Source organism: Epinephelus moara, chromosome 24 (genome assembly GCF_006386435.1).
Source record: "Epinephelus moara isolate mb chromosome 24, YSFRI_EMoa_1.0, whole genome shotgun sequence".
NCBI lineage: Eukaryota > Metazoa > Chordata > Actinopteri > Perciformes > Serranidae > Epinephelus > Epinephelus moara.
The window spans coordinates 263,689-286,186 of NC_065529.1; the positions used below are offsets into that span (position 1 = coordinate 263,689).

Genomic DNA, 22,498 nt, shown 5'->3' on the forward strand with positions numbered 1-22,498 from the left:
TGAATGGTTTTCCATGGTGTGGAGCCGCGCTTCTAATTCACTAAGCCTCGCCTCCAACGCAGCAAATAAGCTACACTTATTACAATGACCACTGTTGCTAAAGGAGGCAGAAGCATAACTGAACATTTGGCACACCGAGCAAGAAAGAGCAGAGGGAGAAGCCATCGCTAACTGTAGAGCTAATGTAGCTACCAAGGTTAGTAACGTGCAAACAACAGCTAAGAGATTAGCGAGAAAGTCGTAGAAAGGAGGAGAGCTATAAGTGCTTAAACAGAACCAGTGTGGGTTCAGACTTGAAGTAGACGTTAAAGCAACTGAAGTGAGAAAGCAGAAAGCCGGCTAGTAGAATTCACCAGAGCAGTGCAGAGACGCTGTCACAGAAACACCGGAAATGACATAACTCGCTTACCGCAATACGTCAGCACGTCAGACAGTCGGCCAGAGCTAGGAGGAATTAGCACCGATCATCCAAGTCATACTTATATACTCATACGTATAACAAGATAACAAAATGCGATAAACCCAGTGGTGGAATGTAACTAAACACATTTATTCAGGCACTGCATGTACAAGTCTGTCTTTTCTTTCCATGCCACTTTTCACTTCTACGCCAATACATTTCAGACGGAAATATTGTACTTTTTACACCACTAAATTTATCCAAGTTACTTAACAAATTAAGATTTTTAAACACAAAACATATGAAAATGTACAAATACAGCTGGGACTATCAGTCAATTAATGAACTGACAGATTTCAGTTTTCATGCAGGAACATTTTATGGATCCAGCTTGACAAATGTGAAGACTTGCTTTTTCTTCTCATAATTTAAATGTTTAGGTTTGGACATTGAAACAATGTGAAGGTGTAAATTTGGCAGCCTTTTTTTGCTGCAACGTGGTTGTGTTGGTCACTCTGGCCTGAACAGCACGCCCAAGCTGATCCCACCAGTGTTGAGTGGAGTTGAGGTTGACTGCTGGCAGGCCATTCCATCCTTTCCACTCCCAAATTCTGGAGGTAGTCTTTGATAAACCCCGATCTGTGGTGGCGAGCGTTGTCATCTTGGAGGATAGAGTTCAGTCCCAGACTATTGAGATATGAAAGAAGAAACAGAAGTTTATCAAATCAAACACACAGACAACCTGACAACCCCGAGCGCCGCATCCAATACTGGGAAACATTGAAAGTATACAGAACAACACTCAGAACTATAAAGATGCAGCATGTGCAGCACCAACTAAATGAAATTGAAGAGTCCATTGACTCAAATAATTTCTGGAAAAAAATGGCAAACATTCAGCAAACCACACAAAGAAGAATTGGCTATTCAAAATGGTGAAATGTGGAAACAACACTTCGAAAACCTGTATAGTACTATTACACAGAATTCGGCCCAAAATGAGCTTCTCAACAAATTACAAACTCTAGAATCAGTCGTTAAAGACAACCAGAACCCTTTAGATGATCAAATTACTGAAAGGGAGCTACTAGCTAAAATCCAGGCCCTAGAATCAAGGAAGGCCAGTGGTCCCAATGGCATTTTTAATGAAATGATGAAATTTAACATTGACATATTGAAATTATTCAACCTTTTCCTCAGCATTGGGCATTTCCCTGACATCTGGAGCAGAGGAATTATAACGCCAATCTTTAAAAATGGAAATAAATTTGAACCAAACAATTACAGAGGCATATGTGTCAGCAGCAACCTGGGGAAGTTATTCTGCAGCATCCTAAACAACCGACTGCAAGACTTCCTCAGTGAACATAATGTCCTGAGCAAGTGTCAGATTGGATTTACACCACAACACCGAACTACAGACCATATCTATACCCTTCACACTCTCATTAACAAACGTGTTCATCAAAACAAGAACAAAATTTTCTCTTGTTTAGTAGATTTCAAAAAAGCATTTGACTCAATTTGGCATAGTGGTCTGTTCCTAAAATTAATTGAAAAAGGTATAGGGGGGAAAATCTATGACATAATTAAAACGATGTGCACAAATAATAAATGTGCTGTGAAAATCGACAACATGGAAACAGATTTCTTCCCCCCAAAGTAGAGGAGTGAAACAGGGCTGCAGTCTCAGCCCCACCCTGTTTAACATTTATTTTGATGAATTGGCAAAATCACTTGAACAATCTGATATCCTTGGCCTCACCCTCTCTGACACTCTGGCAATTAAATGCCTACTTTTTGCAGATGATCTAATATTGTTAGCTCCATCTAAGGAGGCATTACAACAGCAACTAGATCATCTGCAAAACTTCTGTCAGACCTGGGCCCTGACACTTAATCTAGAAAAGACTAGAATTATGGTCTTCCAGAAACGACCCAGGTGTCAGGGAGACCCCAATCTGGAAATCCATCGGTGAAAAAAAAAAAAAGAAAAAATAATGATTTTTTTTTTTTTCCTTTACCTCTGGAGGCACAGCCCGGAGTTTTTCGACTAACGGAAGTGGCAACTCCTCTCCTCCTATCTTCTCCTTACATAACTCCATCCATTTGATTGCATCTCCAGATAAATTAAAAAGAGGATTGTGGTTTATTGTATGTCTGGTTTTAATTTGTCCTTTTTCTGTTTGTTTATTTGTTTGCTTTTTAATAAATAAGTGGCCAGCCATTCCAATTAAATAGTTTGTTCTAAAATCAAATTGCATGAGATGGAGTCATGCTTGTCATGAGTTTAAAATGTCAGTTAGTGGTTCAGATACAACTTTCTCTGCAATCTTGGATACTGTGGGTAGATACTGATGGGTCTATGGTTCATCACATCAGGTGGTTCTCCTGTCTTAAAAACAGGAATGCCAGCTGCAGACTTTCATACATCTGGGACTGTATATTCAATTTAATCACAACAACATTAGGATTTAAGATGTAAAATACGTGCAATTTTAAATAACACAAGCCAACAACAAGTTGAATCATTCTGTTAATTTATAGGGCCAGCATGCCTGACAAGGTGTCAGAGGAGAAGGCAAATCTGGCAAAGAAGTTGGCTGAGCAAAGGGCAAAGGGTGTAGAGGGCATCCCTACAACTGCCAAGGTGAGGCATCCAAAAGCGTTCATCAACAATAAATATACAACTATGTGGTAGTGTTTTTTTTCTCTTTCTTACCTTTCAACTATTTCATTTTCAAATCTGCAGCTCAAAATTGATGAGTTTGAGTCTAATGTGAATGAGATCAAAGACCCTTTTCCTCCAGCAGACTTTCCTGGTAAATCCCAATCCCTTCATACTGTATTGTTAATCATACCATTTAAATTTATAGGTAAGAAGGCCTCTATTAATCCTCTGCTCTTTCTGTTGGCTAGGTGATGATGAGGAGGAGGACCCTGAAATCCCAGAAAGCCCTAGACCTCGTCCAATGGCAGATCTGCAGTTGAAGGAGGAAGCAGTGCCCATGCCAGAGGCCAGCTCATTTTTTATCTTTGGACCTCAGAACAAGTACGATACTGGCAATTGTTGGGGTTAATGGTAATGAAGATGTAGTAATAACAAAGTGGGGTGGGGATTACTGGTGGTATTAATAAAAGGAAGAATAACAGAAAATGATTATTTTGATAAATGTCAAATAATATTTAATATTGATATTAAGATTACATAATACAAGTATATTAGGTTATATTAGGTTAATTATCATCTTATTCAGCATGCAAGCACAAAGCACAGGTTTGTTATACTTACTAGTACTAAATTAATACAAGCACTTTGCTCATGTATCATTTGTCAATTTCAGTTGGCAGCCAAGTTTCAACAGGGTCTTATCTACCATGAACTTGTCAGAGGGCAGATGTCAGAAGATGCGAGTGTGACAGTCCTCTGGCTGCCTGAAGGTTCATGTCTTGTCGAGCCCTGAGTAGCTGCTTGAGTTTTTTGTCTCCCTCCAGGTCCTAGTGGTAGGGGATATTGTATTGGTGCAAGTGGGTGCACCTAACCAGTCCATCTAGAATGCAGTTAAGATCAGCAATCCCAATTTCCTTCCGTCACTCTCCATCACTGGTTTTTAATCAATTTATTTGTAGTCTGAGTGGGTGGAAGTTTGCTGCAAAGATCAGCCTCTCATTGGGCGGAACGAGCCACCCGCTGAAGTCCCGCCCTACCACCTCTGGTTGCAGTTTTCAACACGTCCTTTACTAACTTTTGCGGTGTTTGATCTTGCGGGGATGTAGCTATTTTTCTGCCATGGTTCGTGTCCTGCAGGTGATATTTTTGTGGGCGTGTTACACCAAAACCTGTTTCCCCCCGGCAATATTTTTGCAAGCGCACTGTTTCTGTGGCACCGCCAAGAATGATTGTGATTGGTTGAAAGAAATACAAGCAGCCGGGGTGTTTTTTCTCCAATCTTAAAGTGAGAGCCAGACCTTTCTTTTCTTGAGAAAGGTCTGGTGAGCGAGACTAATTTATTTGTTAAATGAAATCATAAAATATGATTTCAATAAAATGCAATAGCTGTCAGATCCATCAATATTTAGTAGTGGTAGTAATAAAAAAAATGTCACTGTTAAGGGTAAGGCAAGGTCATAAGTCAGTATCCTTGGGCTGAGTACCCTGAGGATAGAAGCTCAGCCTGAGACTTTCAGTGCTGCCTGGTGTAGTCAGTACCTTCTTCCTGATCTCAGCAGGGTTTATCTGGGTGCCTGGGGTCTTTATTGACTCTCCTGGACTTATTTTTGCAGCGTCTGGTATAAACATTCCTTTTGCAGGGTAGAGCAGCTGAATGAACCACTCTTTGCAGGACCTTGTGGTCCTGTTTGGTGCTTTTTCTATACTAGGCAGTGCCGTTTCCTGTCAGGACACTCTTTATGGTGCGGGAGTAGAAATTTCTCAGTATTTGAGGGAATACCTGCAATTTCATAAGGGGTCTCACTTAAAACACTCTCTGCCTTGCTTTCTCACCACTGAGTCAGTATGCAGCACCTAGGTCAGGCTCTCAGTGATGTGGACACCAAGGTTTTTGAAGCTGTCTGCCCACTCCACAGAGGACCTGTTAATATTAAGGGGAGCATCCTTCCTTGACTGCTTCTTCCTAAAGGCCACTTTCAGTAGGTTGTTGTCCTAACAGCTGGGTCAGATTCTGTACTTCTTTTGGGTAGGCCTTTTCAGTGTTATCTGTGATCTGGCCCACCACAGCTGTGTTGTCAGCAAACTTAATGATGGTGTTGGAGTCTTAAGTGGGTACACTGTGGTGTGTACAGGAAGTACAGCAGGGGACTCAAAATGCAGCCCTGTTAAGGGCTCCTGCGTGAAGGATAAGGGTGGACGAGGTGTGTCCTCCTACTCTCACCACCTGGGATCTGCCTGTTAGGAAGTCAAGGATCTACATGCACAATGAGTGAACTTTAGTCAGTGAACAGTAATTTCACATAGCTCCCCTCTTTCCAGGTGAAACAGGGTGATGTGAAGGATGTGTGCTATTGTGTCTCCTGTAGATCAGCGGGGACAGTAGGCAAACTGTAGTGGGTCCAGTGTGCTGGTAAGTGAGGAGCAAATGTATTTTTTTTTTTTAAAGATATTTTTTGGGCATTTTTGCCTTTAATGGACAGGATAGGTAAGTGTGAAAGGGGGAGAGAGAGAGGGAATGACATGCAGCAAAGGGCCACAGGCTGGAGTTGAACCCGGGCCACTGCGGCAACAGCCTTGTACATGGGGCGCCTGCTCTAACCACTAAGCCACCAGCGCCCTGCAAATGTAATCTTTAGCCTGTTGTTCAAAGTACTTCATCACTACAGAGGTGAGAGCCACTGGGTGCCCGTTATTCAGGCAGGTTGGTTTTGTTTTCTTGGGCACAGGAAGGATAGTGGACTTATGCAGCATGTGGGTATAACAGACTGAGCCAGCCACCAGTTGAATATTGTTGTTCACACGCTTGAAAGCCCTCCTGACGTCATGCTCAGGAATGGTGTCAGGTGTCAGAGGTGCGCCACTCGTCCATTAATATCTGTTTCAGCTGTTTTTGATTGCTGACTACCAGTGGCCTCAAAGTGAGCAGAGTAATTGACAACCTCAAATGCCAAGGATGCATCACTACTTGACAAGTAGGAGGTTGTGGGGTTGTAATCTGTCATATTCCTTAGACTTTGCCACATGCCTCAACGATTGCCTTCCTGGAATCGTAGTTTCACTTCTCCCTCTAATTATTTTACTGATCCTTTTACATTGTAGGCTGCTGCTTTATAAATGTCCATGGCATTTACCATGACATCTTCTTTTTTCAGTTGGTTTAATTGCACTGTCATTATTTTTTTACCATGCAACATAATGTATTGATGCACATGGTCCACTGATTGACCATTTCATACATTTTTTCCTTATTTGAATGGATACACATAGTTTCTGGAGTATTTGCAACATTTCAACAGTTTATTAGTTAATTAAACTGTTTTGCTTTGTCTATAGGTGTTAAACAGATTGCCTAACAATAAATGAACATATTTTACATATAATACATATCCATTTAATGATTTAGTTGAACTTGATTTCAACCTGTGCAGCATAGGTTGACTAAATAGATAATTGTTAAATTATTCTGACAATGTGGAGTGAAATGTCACACATACTCTAAACATAAGCTGTTGATAAATTACAAATACTCTATGAACTATCCATAGGTGGACTATCTAAATGAAGTGTTACTAGTATATGAACGAATGAATGAATGAATCATTTATATTTGTGTCTGGCTGTTTCAACACAGCCCATCCCTTATGGGGTTTTTCTGGTGCAATTATGCTGACACATAACAAAACAAAATAACAAATGTAAAGTTGACAATTCAACAAAAAACACCGGCAGAGCAAAAGATATAGCTAATACAAATGGAAATAAACAAGATAACAGATAAGTGTTCAGAATAAAGAGTGTGGAAGGACAAACAGGAGCGAGAGCAAGAACGAGAAATATATTTTGTTGCCATCAGCACCAAACACAAACAATTAAGGCCCCCGCACCTAACCCAGACAGAGCCATTTTCCTGCAGCACAGGGCAAGCAAATTATAACATATTTCATAGTGAGGACACTTCAAACATTTCAAACACACAACATTTAACATAACACTTTAGAAAACTGGGCACAGATTATGACAACCTGATCTCACAGAAATACGTGAAATGCCCACAACCTCTTAACACCGCATTCCATGGTGGCAGCATGTAATGAGTTAAAATTACGTGCCATTACCGTGGAAAAAATGCCAATGTAAAGTCAATTAGGATTCATTTTCACACGGACACACGGATTCCCTGATTCAACAACGTCACGCCAACCTCGTTTTCCTCAATGATATCTTTAACATTTCTGTATACACACAAAAACACGAACGTGTCCTTGATAACTCAACAATATGACAGGTTAATGTCAAGGCCATGAAATAAAATAAATCTATTTTGCCAGCTTTTGATAGCTTAAGGCTTTAAGAGCATTGTGCTGTGGCTGGATGGGGTGCGTTCGACTACTGTTTTGTAGCTACTGTCTGCCATCTGTGGGCTTCATTCCATTTCAAATTGCCGTCCGTCTGCCGTAACCGAATCCAAACGGCACTAATAAATAAATAAATAAGAAGAAAAAAATGAGGCTGAGTACAGAAGAACCAGAGAGGAAACACCATCACATGGAGCCATCCGCATCGGGAGGCGGCCGCCGCCCCCGGCAACCCGGCCACCCTCCACTCCACCAGGGGAGAATGGACCCCAAGCCAGCGCCAGCAGCCAGCGCCAACAGCCAGAACCAGCGGCCGCCCCCTGGTGCAGACGGCTCCCACTGAGGAAACACTGGAGTTAAGAACTAAACTATGATACATGACATAAAAGATTAAGATATAGGCCTAACATAAAATAAATTCATTATTAAATAAATTAAAACATAGAGCCTACAGTAGATCAAAGTAGAGCATGCTAAAAGTAAATACAATAATAGGCTAAATAGTATCTAAGCAATAATAAAGTGTCTAAACAATAATAAATTGTACCTAAGTTATCTATTAGGCTAACTTTCCACTCTGTAAATAGATTTTAAAATTTCAATATAATTTTAAAATAATTTTTGCTTATTTCATTATTATTAGGGCCCGAGTGACGATGAAGTCGTCTATGAGGACCCTATTGTAATTGCGCTGTTTATTAGGGCCCGAGCGACGACGAAGTTGTCTGTGAGGACCCTATTGTAATCGCGCTGTTTATTAGGGTCCGAGCGACAACGAAGTCGTCCGCGGAGGACCCTATTGAAATCGCGCTGTTTATTATTATTATTATTATTATTATTATTGTTCCGACATTTCGTGTCCCAGTTTCGCCCCTTTCCCAAATTTCAAAATGCTTCTAACTTTCCACATTCGTCCGGCTGGATCCGAAATTTGATATTTTTGGGCGGTTGCACATGGTCAACGTGAAATGCCGAAATAGCGCCCACTACAGATTTTCAAAAACCCCTCCCCATTGGGGTTAGTTTGTCATAGACAAACGAAAATTGGTACGCACATGTATCATACCGAGACGCACAAAAAAGTCTCTTGACGTCATGGTAAAATCCCAACAGGAAGTCGGCCATTTTGTTTTGAATTTTTTCATTACGACGATTTCCACAACTTAAATTTGAACTCCTCTTCCTAGGGATTTCATCCGGTCGACTTCAGATTGGCCACAGATCATCCTGAGAACATGCTGATCAAAAGTTATTAAAAGCTTTTCTCTATGTTGTGGTGGCAAAATTACAGTAAATGAACAGTTCAAAGAAAAAGTCTTCACACGTCGTCTGTCTTTCTTGGGTTTTATTAAGCATTTATGAATGGACTCACACACCCAGATACAACCACATGAACAGTCAGTCAGTGAGTGAGGGACGATGTCCTCCCACCCTTCTATCTTTATAGTTCACATAACCAGTGAGTGCCTCGAGATGTTCTCTCACCCTGCTATCTTTACAGTTCCCATAACACAAAAGTCAAAATATATGGCGCTTAGGTGGTTTGACATCCCTAAGACACAACATCTCTTGAGGCTAGCAAGGACACTTGTTGTGGGAACCTCCCTTTAACCCTATTCCCATCAGGCCTCTGTTGTATTTCTCACTGCTGTCACAGTAGGGGCAAACTCAGCAATATACATCATACAAAAATAAGGTTAAATACCATATTTTCCATCACACTCCACCCTTTTTAGCATTCTCATGCTAAACCATGAGCATGGAAAATTCTCCATTATCTAATAACCTTATGACCTACGAGTACCGCCCACACCAGCCAAACGCCAGTACCAACAGCCTCCAATAAGGGAGATGAAAGTTCAAGCAGAAGTCACAGGCCATAAGCACAGGCAAGCCAAACATCCCCCTCCCTATGTGGCGAAGGAGAAGGTAAAAGACTTGTCCGTCTGACTACACTATCTAATAAGGGAAAAAACCTCTATATGATGAGGGCAAAAATCCCTTATACTAAACTTTAAACTAAAGCAAGATAAGCATAAATGAAAGAAATGTCATCTTTAATGAGAATACACAATAGTAAAAATCAATAAAGGGAACACTGACTGTCATGCCAAACAAGTAAAAATGGAATAAAAAATGAAAATGAAAAATGAGTAAATATGGTGTTTAATTAAAAGTTAGTGTAAAGTAAAAATGAATGTGATTTGCAAAACATTTCTAAGCTAAACCAAGTAAATGTGAATCAACTTTAATGAGCAAAACATTGTCAACGAGACAAATGAATGTGAATCATCAAAGAAAAAACTCAAACGAGTGACTCCTGTGAATTGTAAGGAGGAGACCACAGATCCATCTGCACGTAGCGCCCTACAGCAGATGACACCATTGATGTAATCATGGATCTCACACAGGGAACGATACAACACATAACAATGCATAGCATCAGCAGAACCAGCACGACAAGGGCAAACAGATGCATTAGTGACGCTTTCCATCCGCTCAGAGAAAACCAGGACCACAGGTCCATACCTGCTCCGAGTTCAGTGTCACGGCTCTTCTCCAGATGTAACAGATCATTAAGATGAGCAACCACATGTGTCATGTTGTCAGTGATGTCAGGTATGTATGTACAGCACTCAGTACCCACAATGTGAACCCCCCCCCCTTGGCTGGCCAGGACTAAATCCATAGCCATCCTGTTCTGCAAAGCCACATTTCTGAGGCCCTGTACTGCTGGTGTGAGTGAGCTAAAACCTGTAGCCACGTTGCCTTTGAGATTTTCCAAGTCCACAGATACAGCATCAATCTTGTGTGCATTGTTAACTGTTCCCCACCATGGCAGGAAACCCCCAAAACCCTTCTCCACAGGGGGCACCCTTACCACAGCTCGTCTTGCTTTGTGCGGTGGGTAGTAGTGATCATAGTCTGTGTGAAAATGAGTCAAATCAGGAACAATAGTCACAGCAGGCAGTAACTTAGCCATGTACTACCCGCCACACCATCCAGGCTGCAGTGCCTGGTAAACATGTCTGCCACACACCCAGACGTGTTGTCTGAGTGATCCATACCCATCACTGGATGGCATATAGACAGCGGGATTGTCGATTCCTGGTCGGTTAAGACTAACAGTGTTCGTGAGATTTAAAGTTGCAACGTGTGGTGTTGCACCTTTGCAGTTGTCCATGTTGTAATCCCACATCACCCCACACGTAGCCACAACTGTCTCAGCACAGGCAGATGTGCCCAGAAAGTGATCCGCCGGCGCTGCACAGTCTCTAGAGAAGCAAACAACTCCTCGCTGGCTCGTGGGGTTAGTGCTCATGACAGGTTGGTATATCCCTTGCTGCGACATTTTTGTCACATTCCAGAACCTCACGGTTGTTCCCTCATAGTTTACCACACTGACATTAAGCTTCAGCAATGCATCAGTGATGTTGGACACAGTCCTGTTGGGTGAGTGAACCCCCTGGGTGAAAACAATCATCGCCCCCAGGGTCTCTGAAACATTCAGGGGATGAGGTTTCAGTGGCATAGAATTACCTAGTTCGTGTGGGAGTTCAGCGCAGACATAACAGCTCTTGTTTGTCAGCATTCTCGCAGTCGTCAGCATAGCTTTGTACCATACATTGTTCTCCAGCTTAGATGTCATGTTGCCAACTGGCACAGCAGATCTCGGCAGGCGGTGAGGTGAGTGATGTGCCAGAGTGTCGTTGACATCCAGCTCGGTGACGTCGTGACTGTAGATCTCGTCCAGCAGCAGTAGTATCAGCCCCACTCCGATGGAGATGACAAGCAGGAGGCCCACTGCCCCCCTTAGGCCGCACCCCAGGCGTCTAAAGGGATGCCATGGCCTCGGTGTCTCGATCAGCATCGTGATGTGCCTGGATCAGGAACCCGTCTGCAGTGACTGGCGTGTATCCACGTAGCTCTCTCTGCAACCTTCACTGCTGTCTCCGTCACCAAAAGCACCTGGAACGGTCCGTTCCACCTGTGAGCTTTCCAGTTCTTTCGTCTCAGATCTCTCACCACAACGTAGTCGCCTGGATTGAGATCATGCAGTTTTCCTACTGCAGGTTTGGGCAGGGCAGCTTTTACCTGTTGATGGATTTCAGACAAAACAGAGGACAAGGTTGCACAATATCTTAACATTTCATCCTCGCAGTGACCAGTGTCTGGCAACTGCCTTTTAGCAGGCCCAATCCCGGTATTGAGAGGTCTGCCAAATAAGATCTCAAATGGACTGAATTCATTTCTGCTCCTCCTCCTGGCCCTCATGTGCATCAACACAATAGGAAGAGCTTTTATCCATGAGATCTTAGTCTCCTCACACACTTTCACAAGTTTGTTTTTCAAAGTTGCATTTTCCCTCTCACATGCCCCCCCAGAGGCTGCGTGATATGCACAATGTTGTCTTAGATCACTACCCATGAACTCACCAACAGTTTTCAAGGCTGCGCTCACAAAAGGTGTACCATTATCTGAGCTGATTTTAGTTGGAATTCCCCACCTGGGAATTATCAGAGTCATCAAAGCTTTTGCCACTGCTGCAGCATCCTGTTTAGCTGTAGGAAAAGCTTCAACCCATTTTGAAAACATGCACACAATCACCAAAACAAACTTTTTCCCTTCGCTCGGTGTTAGTTCAATGAAATCCATCTGCAAGTGATCAAAAGGTCTCTCTGGAGGTGGATGTGCAGCCTGTGGTATCTTGATACCCCTCCCCACATTGTTTGTAGCACAGATCACACATCTTTTGCAAAACTCTGTGGCATAACTGGTAAAACCTCTTGTATACCAGTATCTCCGTATCTCCTCAACCATTCCCCCCTTTGACACGTGGTCCAAACCATGTGTTAATTTAGCATAGAAATGAAAAAGGTAGCGAGGGAGACAAGGCAGGCCATCAGGTCCTGTCCACACTTTGTCAATCACAGTACATCCTGCTTTCTTCCAAACGGCCTTCTCTGTCGGAGAGGCCCTTAACTGTAGGTCTGTTATCTCAGCCGTAGCCACGACTGTAGGGGTAGAAGCAGGGGTTAGTGTGGTGGCATGCAAGGCTGAAGACAATGGCAGCTTTGAGGCTGCTTTTGCAGCTGCATCAGCTCTGGCATTACCCAGATAGATGGGGTCAGTGTTGTTAGTGTGAGCATCACATTTACACACAGCAATTTGTTTAGGCAACAACACAGCATCCAAAAGAGCTGACACCAACACATGATGAGCAATAGATTTCCCCGTTGAAGTTAAGAAATCCCTGTTTTTCCAAATTTGTCCCAAATCATGAACAACACCCCAAGCATATCTGCTGTCTGTGTAAATGTTTATAGATTTGCCCTCTGCCAGTTTACATGCCTCTGTCAGAGCCACTAATTCAGCCGCTTGAGGTGAATGTGAGGGTGCAGTGTTATGACTGCAAATCCTGCAACATTTTTACCAGTGTTGGGGTCTCTCGAAGCTGATCCATCAACAAAGAATTCAAAATAAGCATTGTTAATCGGTGTGTCTCTCAAATCAGGTCTGGGAGAGCAAACAGAAGTTATCACAGCTACACAGTCATGCGGTTCTCCATCAACAGCCGTTGGGAGAAGAGTAGCAGAATTAATAACAGTACATCTCTTTATCTTAATGTTAGGCAATTCCAACAGAACAGCATTGTAACGCAACCACCTTGCAGCAGAAAGATGTGAAGTTTTCTGCTCGAGCAGGATAAGAGATACTGCATGTGGGACAAGCAAGGTCAAATCAGCATAGCCCACAATGCCACATGATGCCATCGCTGCTCTCTCAGCAGCAGCCACAACTCTGAGACAGTGAGGCAGACCTGCAGCAACACTATCAAGTTTAGATGAAAAATAAGCTACAGGTCGTTGTTTTCCCCTGTGTTCTTGTAACAGTACAGAAGTCATGTACCCACCCTTTTCGTCAACAGTCTGGGTAAATGGTCATGTACAGTCAGGCAGTCCAAGAGTAGGGGGTGTTTTCAAGGAAAGTTTCAAGTCAACAAAAGATTTCTCTGCGTCAGGAGTCCAAATGACATGATCAGATGCTTTCAGGCCTTTCCCATGAGCAATTGCTGCTAATGGTGCCTCAATCTCAGCATAATTAGGAACCCATTGCCTGCAGTAGCCCGTCATTCCTAAAAATGCCATAACGTGTTTCGTGGTTACAGGTTTCGGGATCTTTTGAATGGCTTCAATGCGTTTGGATGTGAGGGTCTTTCCCTAAGGAGAGATCACGTGACCCAAAAACGTGACCTCTTGTGAAACAAACTGTAGCTTTGACAGGCTGGCTTTATGGCCCTGTTCAGCCAAATGAGTCAACAAGGCAAGGGTGTCTGCAACACAGCCCTCTCTGGTGTCACTCGCAACCAATAGGTCATCAACATACTGCAACAAAGCACTGCCTTCAGGCATTACAAGAGTTTCCAAACTGTCCCTCAAAGCAGAATTGTAAATAGTGGGAGACTCCGAAAATCCCTGACAAACCCTGGAGAAAGTCCACATCTTACCTTCAAAACAAAAAGCAAACCAATATTGACTGTCTGGGTGTACTGGAACAAAAAAGCATTTGACAGATCAACAACTGAAAACCATTTGCTACCAGCTGGAACTTGAGACAGAATTGTATGTGGATTTGGAACTGTAGGAGCTCTGGCCTGCACAGCAGCATTTACAGCTTGCAGGTCCTGCACAAATCTCCACTCTGCAGGTTCGCCATCAGGTCGTATTTTACGCACAGGGAATATGGGCGTTCTCACAGGAGAATCTGGACATGGAACAATCACGGCCGCTTTCAACAGAGCATCAAACACTGGTTTAATGCCTTCAACTGCTTCCCATCTGAGAGGATACTGATTATGACAGGGTCTGTAGTCTGATTTAGGTGTTATTATCACAGGCTCACAGTTATTGATCAGACCAACATCATATTTACTTTTGGGCCAGAGATAAGCGGGAACCTGCTGTAGCTCTGGGATGTCTGCAACGGATTTAACCATGCACATGTCAGCCTCAACACCAGCTTTGTTTGCTAACACAACTGAACGGGAAGTCTCAATGTCACAATTTAGTTTCTTTCTGTACACCCCCATTTCCTCATTAAAATCAATATGAGGATCAGTTGTAGATTTCCAGCATGGAGAGGCGTTCAGCTCCCGCACCCACAGTGTGGTTAGGATTTACCAGTGAGATGTGTGGATCAGAGCTTTGTAACAAAATCAACTCATGCAATCGATCAGGAAGTTTCACCGAGACAGCACAATTAACGTCATTTCAATACAACCAATCTAGCTGTAACTTATCCATGTCTTGTCCTGTATTACACCAGATATTCTCATACCCATGGTCAGTGTGTGAAATGGCAAACATATCAGCTGTACAGTGCAGGCATGTGACGTCAGCATGTGTGTGTGTCTGTGGGAGCTGCTGTGAAACAGAAGGGGGGAGATTTATCTTCCACTCGCACACAAACTGTGTGCCCAAAGCAAAACTTTCCTTCATGTCATTCACTCTCCTCACCTGAACACCTTCAGGTGTACAAATCAAAACAATTCCCAACATACACATGATATCTCGTCCCATCAGATTGATAGGACATTTGTCAGAATACAAGAATGAGTGTTTGAAAGATTTCCCCGTGTCAGAATCAAAACATTTCAGCGGAGGAATATATTTTTCAATCATCGCAACTCCAGTAACCCCAATTGTTTTCTGATACCTCCCACTCAGTTTAGGTTTAGCCTTCTTACGAAAATCACAACTCCTTACAACTGATTCTGTGGCCCCGGAATCCACCAAGAAAGAGATCTCAACACAATTAACTGTCAATGTGTATCAAGGCATCTTTTTGTATGCCTCCGCTGAAAAATCAGGCATCACATTGCTATGCTCGCTGTCTTTCTGTTTAGATTCAAGGTGCAGAATCGCATCAGAAACAAGCTCATACTCTGCATCAGTCATGATGTGCATGTTGTATGTTTCTGTGTTTGTGTTAGTGTCAGTGTTGTCACGTGTCTGAAGCGTTGGTTGGATTTCCAGGTCAGTGTCGTCACCAGATTCGTCCGTCCTCGTACTCTCACCATATAGTCAATCTGACTCATCTGCCCCATCTTTTCCCTTGTTTTTCTTCCCTGTACGGCAGTTTCTCGCCCAATGTCCTCTTTTGCCACAGTTGAAACATTTATCATCGTCTTTTTTTCTTCCTCTGGAGTTTCCTTTCCGTCCTCCCTGTAAGTCCTGCAGTTGAGCCAGCTGCAGTTTAGCAGTGAGGCGGTCCCTTTTCTCCAGTTTCTTTGCTGCTTCCTCCTCTCTCTGACACTGGAGTTCATCCCTCTTATGCTGGAGCTCAGCCTCTGCGCCCACAGCGTGTCTCTCAATGTCCATGAGATCAGCTATTGGCCGTGTGAGGAAAACCCGGTGAACAATATCCACAATCTCTGGTTTTAGTCCATTGAGGAAAAGCAGACGCAGTTGAGTTGTGTGTCTTTCACCCTCTTTTCCCTCAACTTCTTCTTCTGTCAGTCCACCATACTGCATCGCTGCTTGTCTCAGGCGGTATAGATAAGCAGAGACATTCTCATCTGCCCCCTGCTTAACCGCCACCACTTTTCCCCAGTCCAAATGAACAGGGAATTTCGTTTTCAGTCTTGTCATCAGCCGAAGTACAATGGCTTTGTAATCAGCATTGGCAGTGTTCTCAAAGTCATGGTGGGCCAGTCTGACATTTCCAGTCCCTGCAAACAAATCAGCCACCTTGTGCCAGTCATTTGTCATGTATCGTGACAGCATACGTTTCAGTTCATTGATGGTTGGTCTGTACTGCTGAATCAACAACAGCAGTTGCTCTCCAAATTTCTCTCCTCCCTCTATGATGAGTGGCAGAGTCGCCATGGCCTCCATCATGTCACTCATGAGCCATGGTCTGTACACGAGTTGTGTTTCTCCATTCCCACCTACCACCTCCATCATAGGAGCAACCATCGCCTTCGATTCCTCTTCCTCCTCCTGCCCATCTCCTTCTTTGAAAACTTTTCCGCTGCGTAGGGCTGACGTGGAGGTAGGATCCATGTGAGGTGGCACATTGCGGCTTCCTTTCGGTGCTTTCTTTTTTGCTTTTCTCTCTTCCTTCGGCGCTGATCCAGAGGAGCCGACTGCTCCCCCCAGGTCAGGTAGGCCTAGTTCCTCCAGTTCGAGTAGGGCCACATACGGTGGGGGCCGTGTAGGTGGAGCCGAGTCGAGGTCTGAATCCAGCTTCGAACACTGCGCTGGGAAACCTTTGGAGCCCTGCCTATGCTTGGCTTCCCTCATCCAATTACCAAAAGCTGACCAATCTGCCTGGAACTTGACCTTACCCCCAAACTTCCCTTCTAATCCCCTTCTTTCTAAGTCTGTTAACCTCACCTCTAAAGCCTCGAGCTGTTTAACACTCAGGCTGCCTGTCCTTGGAAAACAGCACTTACTGACCCACAGATCTAACTGAGCCACGCTCTCCTTCCCATAATTAATCTCCATGAACCTCACGTTGGGAGCGCCATAATCAGGCTCAGTTCTCCCCTTTGAGGATTTGCTCTGTCCAGATCCCATTGTAATTAAACTCTCTGTTTTTTCTTTTAGCATTAGAAGTGAATCAAATTTGTGGAAGCAAAAATCAATCTCAAAAAATGCACAAACTTATCACTTTAAAGGAATTTTTTTTTCTTTCACCCTAAAATGCACACGACTTACAAAAAAGAAATGAAAAAGAAAAAAAAACACTTAACTCACTCTGTCTGTCCCACTTTGATGGCAAGTGTCTCTATTTCTCCTCTAACTCAGACAGCTTCTCACCACCTTTTCTTCCGCCTTTAACGGCTGAAATAATCAGGTGTTGTGTTAGGTTCCTAACCTACACTACTTTTAGGTCCCTGACCTAAAGCGAGCTCACCACTTTTCCTGCACACCGCTTCCCAGAAACGGTGCCTGGCACGTCTGCCAACCTATCTCAATAGGTGGAAAAGATTTTCCCCTGCGCAGTCCTAAAAGTCACCCGGAAAGACAGCAAGGTGTTGACAGCCACCAGGTTCGTTGGACCCCAACGGTGAAGGGAATCCCGGTTCTCAGACGTCAGGCCCTCCTCTCAACCTTCCTTTGTGGGGGAGTTTGAGGTGTAAGAGCCTCGGCTCTTGCTGTGCACAGTCTTCACACCTTCAGTCCAGAAATCCAGAATCCGCTCACAGATGAGGTCCCTTCGTGGTCGCCAACTTTGTGGTGGCAAAATTACAGTAAATGAACAGTTCAAAGAAAAAGTCTTCACATGTCGTCTGTCTTTCTTTGGTTTCATTAAGCATTCATGAATGGACTCACACACCCAGATACAACCGCATGAACAGTCAGTCAGTGAGTGAGGGACGATGTCCTCCCACCCTTCTATCTTGATAGTTCACATAACCAGTGAGTGCCTCGAGATGTTCTCTCACCCTGCTATCTTTACAGTTCCCATAACACAAAAGTCAAAATATATGGCGCTTAGGTGGTTTGACATCCCTAAGACACAACATCTCTTGAGGCTAGCAAGGACACTTGTTGTGGGAACCTCCCTTTAACCCTATTCCCATCAGGCCTCTGTTGTATTTCTCACTGCTGTCACAGTAGGGGCAAACTGAGCAATATACATCATACAAAAATAAGGTCAAATACCATATTTTCCATCACAATGTCAAGGGGTGTGGATTTTGGCGACGTTTCGTTTTCTTGCCATCGAATTTCGAACGGCTCTCCCGCCCACGTACTTGATCTCAGCAGCTTCAAACTTGCTGGACATGATGATGGCTCCGCTCCGAACGCCCCGATATGTTAAACTCCCACCTTACTCATAGCGCCCCCCGGTGGCAACAGGAAGTGACCAGTTTTTACTTTAACATGTACTAATGCCATAAACTTGACCGCATCAACTTCATTCCACTTCTAATGCATGCAGAACAAGTTGGTGAAGCTACCTTATGAATGCTATGAAGCTACGTCTAATGGTGTCCATGTGGCGGCGTGGCGACTATCGATCTCTCGCCAGCAAATATGTTTGGCATTTTGATGGCTTCAACGACCTCATCTCCTCATGAAAATTGACACACAGGTCAAGAATGGCGAGCTCTTGCATCTGATAGGGGCATCGCCCAATGGGGGGGACAAAATGCCTCTATAGTGCCCCCTTGAAATTCTAAAAAAAAACCCTCCCCATAGGGTTTTTTTGGAGTAGGAACATGAAAATTGGTACACGTGTATGTTGTCCAGACGCACATAAAAGCCTCTGGCACCAATGGTCTACTCCTGTGACAACCCCAAGTGGGGTGGGGTTGTTTGGATCTGTATGTGTGCGTATGGGGTGTCTTGCTCGCCCTCTCTCCTTTCTGTTTCAGAGCATGATTGATCATGGGCCTCCGGTGTGTGCCTTAGTGGGCGGGGCTGCGGCTATGAACACCTGTGGAATCCGCCCGGTCTCCCTCTTGGCTTCTCATTCCCGGCTTGACCCTGCAGCTCACCTATTGTCCCTTTTCATTTTAGCTTGCATCCAACACACACACACAGCCATGCATCCGCAGTCACTGCTGACATTCCACATTACAGATATAGATTGTTGTGTTTTGTTAGCCTTAGTTTCTGTTGACTACGTTTGTTAAATAAATATCATTTGCAGTTACATTCCCTCTTGCGTTTGTTTGTCAGAGAATTGAGCCAGCTCTGACACTCCAAACAGGAAGTCGGTCATTTTGATTAAAACTTGTCATTTTGGCGTGATTTCCACATGTTGTATTTTAACAAACTAGTCCTAGGGATTTCATCCAATCGACTTCAAATTTTTTAGAGATCATCCAGAGACCATGCTGAACAAAAGTTATATAAAAGTATATTTGATGCATCTCCATGCATAATGAAGCAGCTCTCTCTCCCACAGACTTCATCCAAACTGCTTCAAAATTTCTGTACATGATAAGAGCCCCACCCTCAATGCCTCCATGTGCTCGTAGGCAATCTTGCTCATGCTGCCCCCTTGTGGAAACAGGAAATGCCCTATTATGCATTGACATTGTCCGATTTGCTCGAAAGTTCACCTGTGTGATGAGGGTCCGCCCCTGGACACACCTGCACACATTTAGTTACACTCCCAGTGCCCCTGGTGGCCCGACAAAAACAAAACGTTGCGTTTTTTCGCTCCTGCCAGGTTTTTTCTCCATGTAATCGCACTGTTTATTATTATTAGGGCCCGAGTGACGACGAACTCGTCCGTGAGGACCCTATTGTAATCGCACTGTTTATTATTATTATTAGGGCTCGAGTGACGACGAAGTCGTCCGAGGACCCTATTGAAATTGTGCTGTTTATTATTATTAGGGCCCGAGTGACGACGAAGTCGTCCGAGGACCCTATTGAAATCGCGCTGTTTATTATTACGGCCCGAGCAGGTCACAGACCTGCGAGGTCCCTATTGTTTTTCGAATGATTATTATTTTTTTCTTTTTTTTCTTTGTCGAAAAGGATCGCATTTTTCACTGCTTGAACATATCCCAAAACCAAAACCAAACAATACTCAAGTTATTAAATAACAACTTCCTGCAAATTTTGTTCTAAACAGGAAGTGCTGCATATCTCCACATTGGTGTATCCGAATGACATGAAACTCGGGGTACCACTTCAGCATGAGCCCCTGAGGCTCTGTGCAAAATTTCCAGTGATGACCACAAGGTGGCGTTCTTTAAATTGAAGTATTTTATATCTCAACATCAGTTGGGCGGATTAACACGAAACTTTGTATAATTATTGTCAATGCCCTCCTGAGGATATCTGACGAAGGACTTACCAATCCGCCACTAGGTGGCGCTCTGGTGTCTGTCTAATTTAATATTTGGCACTGTGCCAACACCATAACACTCATGCAAATAAAATTGATAGGGGTGGTATAGACTGGTCCCTGTAACTCACACACCAAAAATGATAAGCAGGTGGCGCTATTTTCAATGCAAAAGCGTTTTTGGCTAATGACTCCCACATAATATGGGGCACATTGTTAAACCTTCTATTTTCATGTTCTCTGAATTCAGCTGAATTGTGTGGTGTAAGCCACGCCCACTTCCGCGGTAACTTTCCATTCGCTAAATCGCAACAAATGAAAAACATACTTTTTCGAACTCCTCCTAGGCAATTTGACCGATTTGCACCAAACTTTGCATGTAGCATCTGTCAACCCTCCTGACAAAAAGTTATTAAAAGAATTTTGATCGTCCCAAAAACCCCCAAAATATAAAACAACAAATTCCTGCACATTGTTTTCAAAACAGACAGTCGTTCATATCTTGACCCGACATGCGTGAACTGCAAGGGTACGTTCATTGCTGCTTGCAGCTTTAATTAGGGCCCGAGCAACGAAAGTCGTCTGAGAGGACCCTATTGTAATTGCGCTGTTTATTATTATTATTATTATTATCATTTATTATTATTATTCTTACGAGAATATAATCCCAAATTTGGCCCCTTTCCCACATTAAAAAATGCACCAATTTTAGCACACGCGTTTGGTCTGGCGAAAAATTTGATATTTCGGCAGTGTTGCATGTGGACGGGGCCAAATGGCAAGATAGCGCTCCCTAGAAAATTTTGTGCCTCGAGCCCCGCCTGTGAGTTTCACCTACATGCATGAAAATTGGTGGGCTGATAGAACATGCCAAGATGCACAAAAAATCCTCTTGGACCCATGCCATAAACCCAACAGGAAGTCGGCCATTTTGATTTCAATTTTTGACATGTTTGAACGAACTCCTCCTAGGGATTTCGTCCGATCGACTTCAAATTTTCTACAGATCATCCTGAGAACATGCTGATCAAAAGTTATTAAAAGCTTTTCTCTATATGAAGTAGCGTGGCCGCTAGGGCGTGACAAACTTTGGCGACTTTTCGTTTTCTTGCCATCGAATTTGGAATGACCCTCACGCCCACATACTTGATCTCAGCAGCTTCAAACTTGCTAGACATGATAATGGCTCCGCCTTGAACGGCCAGATATATTAAGATCCCACCTTACTCAAAGCGCCCCCTAGTGGTAATAGGAAGTGACCAGTTTTTACTTTAACATGTACTGATGATACAAACTTGACCGCATCAACTTCATTCCACTTCTAATGCATGCAGAAGAAGTTGGTGCAGCTACCTTATGGACACTGTGAAGCTACGTCTAATGGTGTCCCTGTGGCGGCATGGTGACTATCGATCCCTCGCCAGCAAATATGTTTGACTTTTTGATGGCTTCAGCGATCTCATATTCCCATGAAAATTGATACACAGGTCAAGAATGGCAAGCTCTTGCATCTGATAGGGGCGCCTCCCATGGTGGGGACAAAATGCCTCTATAGCGCCCCCTTGAAATATCCAAAAAACTCTTCCCTTAGGGTCTTTTTTGGAGTAGGAAGATGAAAATTGGTACATATGTGTATGTCACCCAGACGCACAAAAAAGTCTCTGCCACCAATAGTCTACTCCAAACAGGAAGTCGGCCATTTTGATTTAAACTTTTCATTTTGGTGGCGATTTTGTGATTGATTTAAACTTTTCATTTTGGTGGCGATTTTGTGATTTCGACACCTTGCATTTTGACGCACTCCTCCTACAGATTTTGTCCAATCAACTTCAGATTTGGTACAGATCACCCTTAGACCATGCTGATCAAAAGTTATTAAAAGCTTTTATCTATGTCAAGGGGCGTGGCCGCTATGGCGCCACCCTCGCTATCAAATATGTTTGGCTTTTTGATGGCTTCAGCGACGTCATATCCTTATGAAAATTGATACACAGGTCAAGAATAGCGAGCTCTTGATTACGATACCTTTAAATGTCAGTGACTGCTGTTTTTAGATCGGTGGGACAGAGCTGCCAGCTGAAATGGAGGTGATACAGCCCCCTCTCTCCCTCAAAACTAATCCATTACAACATCAAATGACTCCAAAATGCTCTAGTGGAAAACACACGGCTTGTGCATTCCCCACGCTATGAAATAATAATGTATAATTAAGTAACATTACGACACATGAAGCAAATACTCGGAACTACTTTC

The 22,498-nt window shown here is 43.5% G+C and overlaps 1 protein-coding gene across 1 annotated transcript in view; it reads left to right on the top strand.

The window, feature by feature from the left end:
- The window catches only part of LOC126386418 (dihydropyridine-sensitive L-type skeletal muscle calcium channel subunit alpha-1-like), a 509,728-nt gene that overhangs the window by 166,315 nt on the left and 320,915 nt on the right, over positions 1-22,498 (top strand). The window contains 3 exon segments of the mRNA XM_050038752.1: positions 2,948-3,050; positions 3,153-3,222; positions 3,320-3,452. Of these exon segments, the coding sequence (XP_049894709.1) occupies positions 2,948-3,050; positions 3,153-3,222; positions 3,320-3,452 (306 nt within the window).